This window comes from Egretta garzetta, unplaced genomic scaffold, assembly GCF_000687185.1.
Source record: "Egretta garzetta isolate BGI_Z169 unplaced genomic scaffold, ASM68718v1 scaffold34, whole genome shotgun sequence".
In the NCBI taxonomy this organism is placed as follows: Eukaryota; Metazoa; Chordata; class Aves; order Pelecaniformes; family Ardeidae; genus Egretta; species Egretta garzetta.
The window spans coordinates 4,534,258-4,538,658 of NW_009259586.1; the positions used below are offsets into that span (position 1 = coordinate 4,534,258).

The 4,401-nt window shown below is 49.6% G+C and overlaps 1 protein-coding gene across 1 annotated transcript in view; it reads right to left on the bottom strand.

The window, feature by feature from the left end:
• Positions 1-4,390, bottom strand: part of CDR2L (cerebellar degeneration related protein 2 like) — an 18,252-nt gene extending 13,862 nt beyond the window's left edge. Inside the window, exon 1 of the mRNA XM_009637851.1 lies at positions 4,312-4,390. Within this exon, the coding sequence (XP_009636146.1) occupies positions 4,312-4,390 (79 nt within the window). The remainder of the gene's footprint in view (positions 1-4,311) is intronic.
• Positions 4,391-4,401: the final 11 nt, after the last annotated feature.

Sequence of the window (4,401 nt, forward strand, 5' to 3'; positions counted from 1 at the left end):
CCTGGAAGTTGCTGTGTGGGGCTCTCTTATGCCCAGTTTTCTTGCTGCCTTCACATAACAGGAATTTTTATTCTAGGAAAATACATTTCTATATAGTAATTCTTTTTTCCTCCCCAGATTTAGAGGCTCTCATCCCTTCCTCAGACTAACCTAACTGTCATCTTATTTCCCTGTCTCCTGTGACTTTTCTAGTCCCTCTTGTCATTCCCAAGCAGCTCAGCAATTAGTCACTGAAAACTTTCCACTTCCATAAGCTACCTGCTGTACTGCACTGCTAAATAAGTCAGTGGCTCAGCTACTGCAGGCAAAGCCTGTCCTTCTGGCTTGCTGCTGGGGGGGAAGGACAGCGAGTTAACTGCTGTGCTCCTGGAGGACAGGGAAGCTGCGTGGCTTGTCCCCTGAGCTGGACTGCTGGGATAACTGCATCCTGAGGGACAGAATTTGGGGTACCAGCCGCTCCCCACTGCAGTGAAGCCTTCGGGCAAGCCAATAGTGAATTGAAGCTTGATGGACCACCCCAGATGGCTGGGTGATGCAGAAAACGGGCAGGCATGGATGCTAGCACTGATCCTCTGGGTTCGTCCCAACGTCAGGGGCCGATCACTGGAGCACTGGTGACCCCTTGTCTTTACACGGATGAGTTAGGAGTGGTGCAAGCTCAGCACCTTGTGTCATTTTCCTTCTTAGCATGCAAGCAATCAGATGCTTGGCAGGAGGAGGAGGAGGAGGAATTAAAATAAGATACTTAAATCTGGAGACCTTTAGAGGTTACAGCTGTAAAGTCCTAAGCCTGCACTGCAGATGGTTTGGCCTCAAAGTTTCTGTGGCTGCCCAGGAGGAGAGGACTATCAGTCTCACAGTGGCAATGAGACGATGTCCTGGTTTGTGTACTACCTCTGGGCCTGCTGACTAGCTCGGAGTTGTACAAGGCCGTTTTATTTACACGGGAGGAATCACCCCAGCACTTAGGCTGTATTCTGTATTTAGGCTCCAGGGACTGCAAGGGTGGCTCTGAGAGCCCTCCTCTTGGGCTGCCCTCTGTGCTCTTTGGCTTAGACCTGAATGCTGGCAAGGGGATAGGGAGGCTGGGAAGACGAGGGAATGTAGCAGGGGACTGTGAGGAAGACTCATCTTAGGAGATTGCTGTGGGGGAGATGAAGGCTGGAAGTGGCTGGCAGAGATAGCTGCTGGGTCTGGTCTCTGCTCTGTTTGGATCCAGATGCGATTGAGTTGGCACGCAGCCGTTCTGAACACAAATGCTTCTGATGAACAGAAAAGGTGTCCCCACTTATCCCCAGCTCAGACTCTCTAATTTTAGCTCATTCATTCTCTTGGGGTCTGGCTGCATGTACACTCTGTACACAGGGTATGATGCAACTGTAGCCACATCATCAGTTCTCAATGGCTGGAAAAAGGTTTGCCATTGCTGTATTCTGGTTTTAACGCTTAGAGGCACAGATTCCCCAGCTCACAGAAGGTGAGGCTGTGGCTGAACCAAAGCAGTGCTGACACCTATTCATACTTGGAAAGCCTGGCAATAAGCAAAGTTGCGCTACCAAGCAATTGGAGCTCCATTTTTACCACTTTCTTTAAATCGGAAAACCTTCCCAGAGGGAACATCATAAGAATGAAACACCTCAGAGGACACCACTACTTGTTTCCATGTCACTGCCAAGTCTCCTGGCTGGGATTTGAGTCTCTGCTTCTATGTGCTAAGGCATCTCAGTACAATGTCTTGAACCATGCAGGCTTATGGCATGCTGGGAAACAGGTAAATTAATCTGAAAGGCACCAGCTTCGTTTGAACGAGGCTGGAAGGGCTTTGAGGCTGGGGACCAATCTTGCTGCCTCCAAGGCAAGTGGTAGATTCCATCAGGTGCTGTGGGCACTTCAGGGGAGGGTTGGGGGGGGGTGGTGGGAAGCGTGACTGGTATTTATTTTTTGAAAAACAGAGTTATTTCAGCAAGCCAAAGCTCTGTGGAGGATGGGGAGGAAAGTAACAGGTGCTCGGAGTGGAGCTGGAGGCATGATTTCCTCCGTGGTACTAAAATGGTTAATTAACATAATCATCACAGAGCTCCTAGTTAAGCCATCCGTTGCTTAGCAAACAGTTTTGGATGTAAATGTAGTAAATATTTGATGATGCTGTGGAAATGACGATAAAGGCCCAGCAACCAACTGGGTCACAGGAGAACCTTCTCTGTTCTCCTAGCTTAGGTTGCTTCTTGTTTCTCCCACCCCTTGCTCCTAAGGAACAGTCCTTAAGCCTATGCTTTTGTCCTCCGCCTTCCTGGCGCTACTGCCAGGCGTGGGTTTCTGCGCGACCCCGGGCTGTTGGCATGCCAATCCTCTTAGTAATGCTGGCCCGCGACTGCCTCATAATCGTGCTATGCTGGATGTCTTCCACCATACTTCCACCCCCCATTTCCAAACCAACAGCTTCACGGCTGCGTTGTCACCAACGGCCTCCGGATGCTGCCATGGCTGTCATGCAAAGGCACAGTGTATGTGGATAAAGTCTTGCACTGTCCTTCCTGATGCTTTGTGCACCATGCAAATTAATTACAGTTATAATTACCCCATAGGACCTTTCCAGTTGGCTGATTTTAGTTAAAGCCTTCTCCAGCTCTCCTTCTGAGTTTGTGCAAGCCTGTGCAGCCCTCACTCATGCAGGAGGCTGCCAACTCCACAGCTGGGCTTTGTTTTGGGTGTCTGTTTTTCTCCAGTCCTGTATGTGCTCAAAGGTGGAGTCTGTCCCCAGCATCAATCCATCATCTGGAGGCAGTTGTTCTGCATTTACGCTGCCGGGACAGAGCTGGGAACCTGGCCTGCAGTGGGAAGGTGGTTTTATTGTTGTGAGCCAGTTGTACAGTGCCAGTGCTGACTCATGAACCTGACACCAGGGACAGTGTTAGGCTAAGAATCAATCGGTCCTGCCTTGTTCAACATTCCCTATATTAATCTGTAGTTTTGCTGTTCCTCAGCCTGCATCCTGCCCCTGGACTGGTGCCCAGGCCCCTTGTGAGCCATGGGAAGACGTCACCCAGAAATGTGAATTTCTGAGCATTCAAAGGCTACACTGTTTATTCAGCTGATAGCTCCATCTCCATGCTCTGCCCTGGCTTAATTTGAGCGTTGTGTTTCAAGGAACAGGGCCCAGTATCCCACTAGTGATACTTCCTGTTAACTGAGAAATTGGGGTTAAAAACCAGCTGCAGCAATCCCTGGGGGGCTGGTTATCATTCCTTGCTGGCCCTCTGCCCTGCAGCTGAAGTTGTGTAAACTTTAAACCATGACATAATGTACTGGAGCGACGGTGGGCAGAGGCACTGCAGCTGGACTGCACATCCCTGCCGACAGTCGGCTGGCTAAAGCAACCGTAGAACTGTACCGTACCTATAGTGCAGCGCGTTGAGGGGTCCGGTATATAGGTAGGAATGATTTTTCCCTATGCGTTGACAAATCAGTTTAGTTCATTCCTGGGCCACTGGCCTGAAACAGGACTTCTTCCAGTTATTTACTTACTGTGTGTTGACTCAAAATATTAAGATAAGCAAAATAAAATAAAAAAAGAAGCCCCAAATAGCTGCAGCCACCAACTGTCCAGCCTTAGGATAAACATTACACAGAACTAGTGCAAACGTAGGTACAGTTACTCAAACATTCCCTTGTTTAGTTTGTTTTGATCCTCTAACAAGGCTATTTCTGCTGTTTGAAACTTGCCCTTGATTTATTTTTGTTTTCCTCCTTCTCGTTTTTTCCTGCTTTTATGGCTGATTGGAAAAATCTCCAGAAGTAATGAGGTGACTTAGAAGCTGAAGATCCCTCTGGAATTAGGCTTGTTTGGGAGATGCTTTTGCCATCCTCATCTTAGCAACACATTATTTCCAATATATTAATTTCTAACCAGTGTGCCTGCTAACTCTGCCTGCAGCTGCTCTGAGATGAAAGCAATGTCATAACTACCCGTGTTTGATTCTGCCTGCAGCAAGTTTTCTGGGGATCCAGCTTCCTTGTGGATGTAACACACCAAATTTTTTACCCCCTCCCCAGTGCTCAGGACCGATCTGGGCTCCCTGCCTCTATCCACCGAGTTTAAACTTTCCACGGCCAGGACAGTGGCTTGGAACAGCAGAGCTGAGATTTCCACAGAGGTGCCGCCGCAGGACGAGGCGCTGGCTTTACCAGGCAAATACGAGTCTTGAGAGAAGGTATCCCACCCTCCTGTACCCGGGATTTGCCCCCTTTTCTGCCCCCCGCGTCCCCCTGGCCCGCCATCCCTGGCAGCTTGCGGGGTGCTCCCATCCTTACCCTGCTCCAGGTCCTGCTGGTCGTACCAGGGCTCCTCTTCCTCGCTCTGAAACTCCTCCATCCTGTCGGTGCTCAGCATTTAGCACCAGC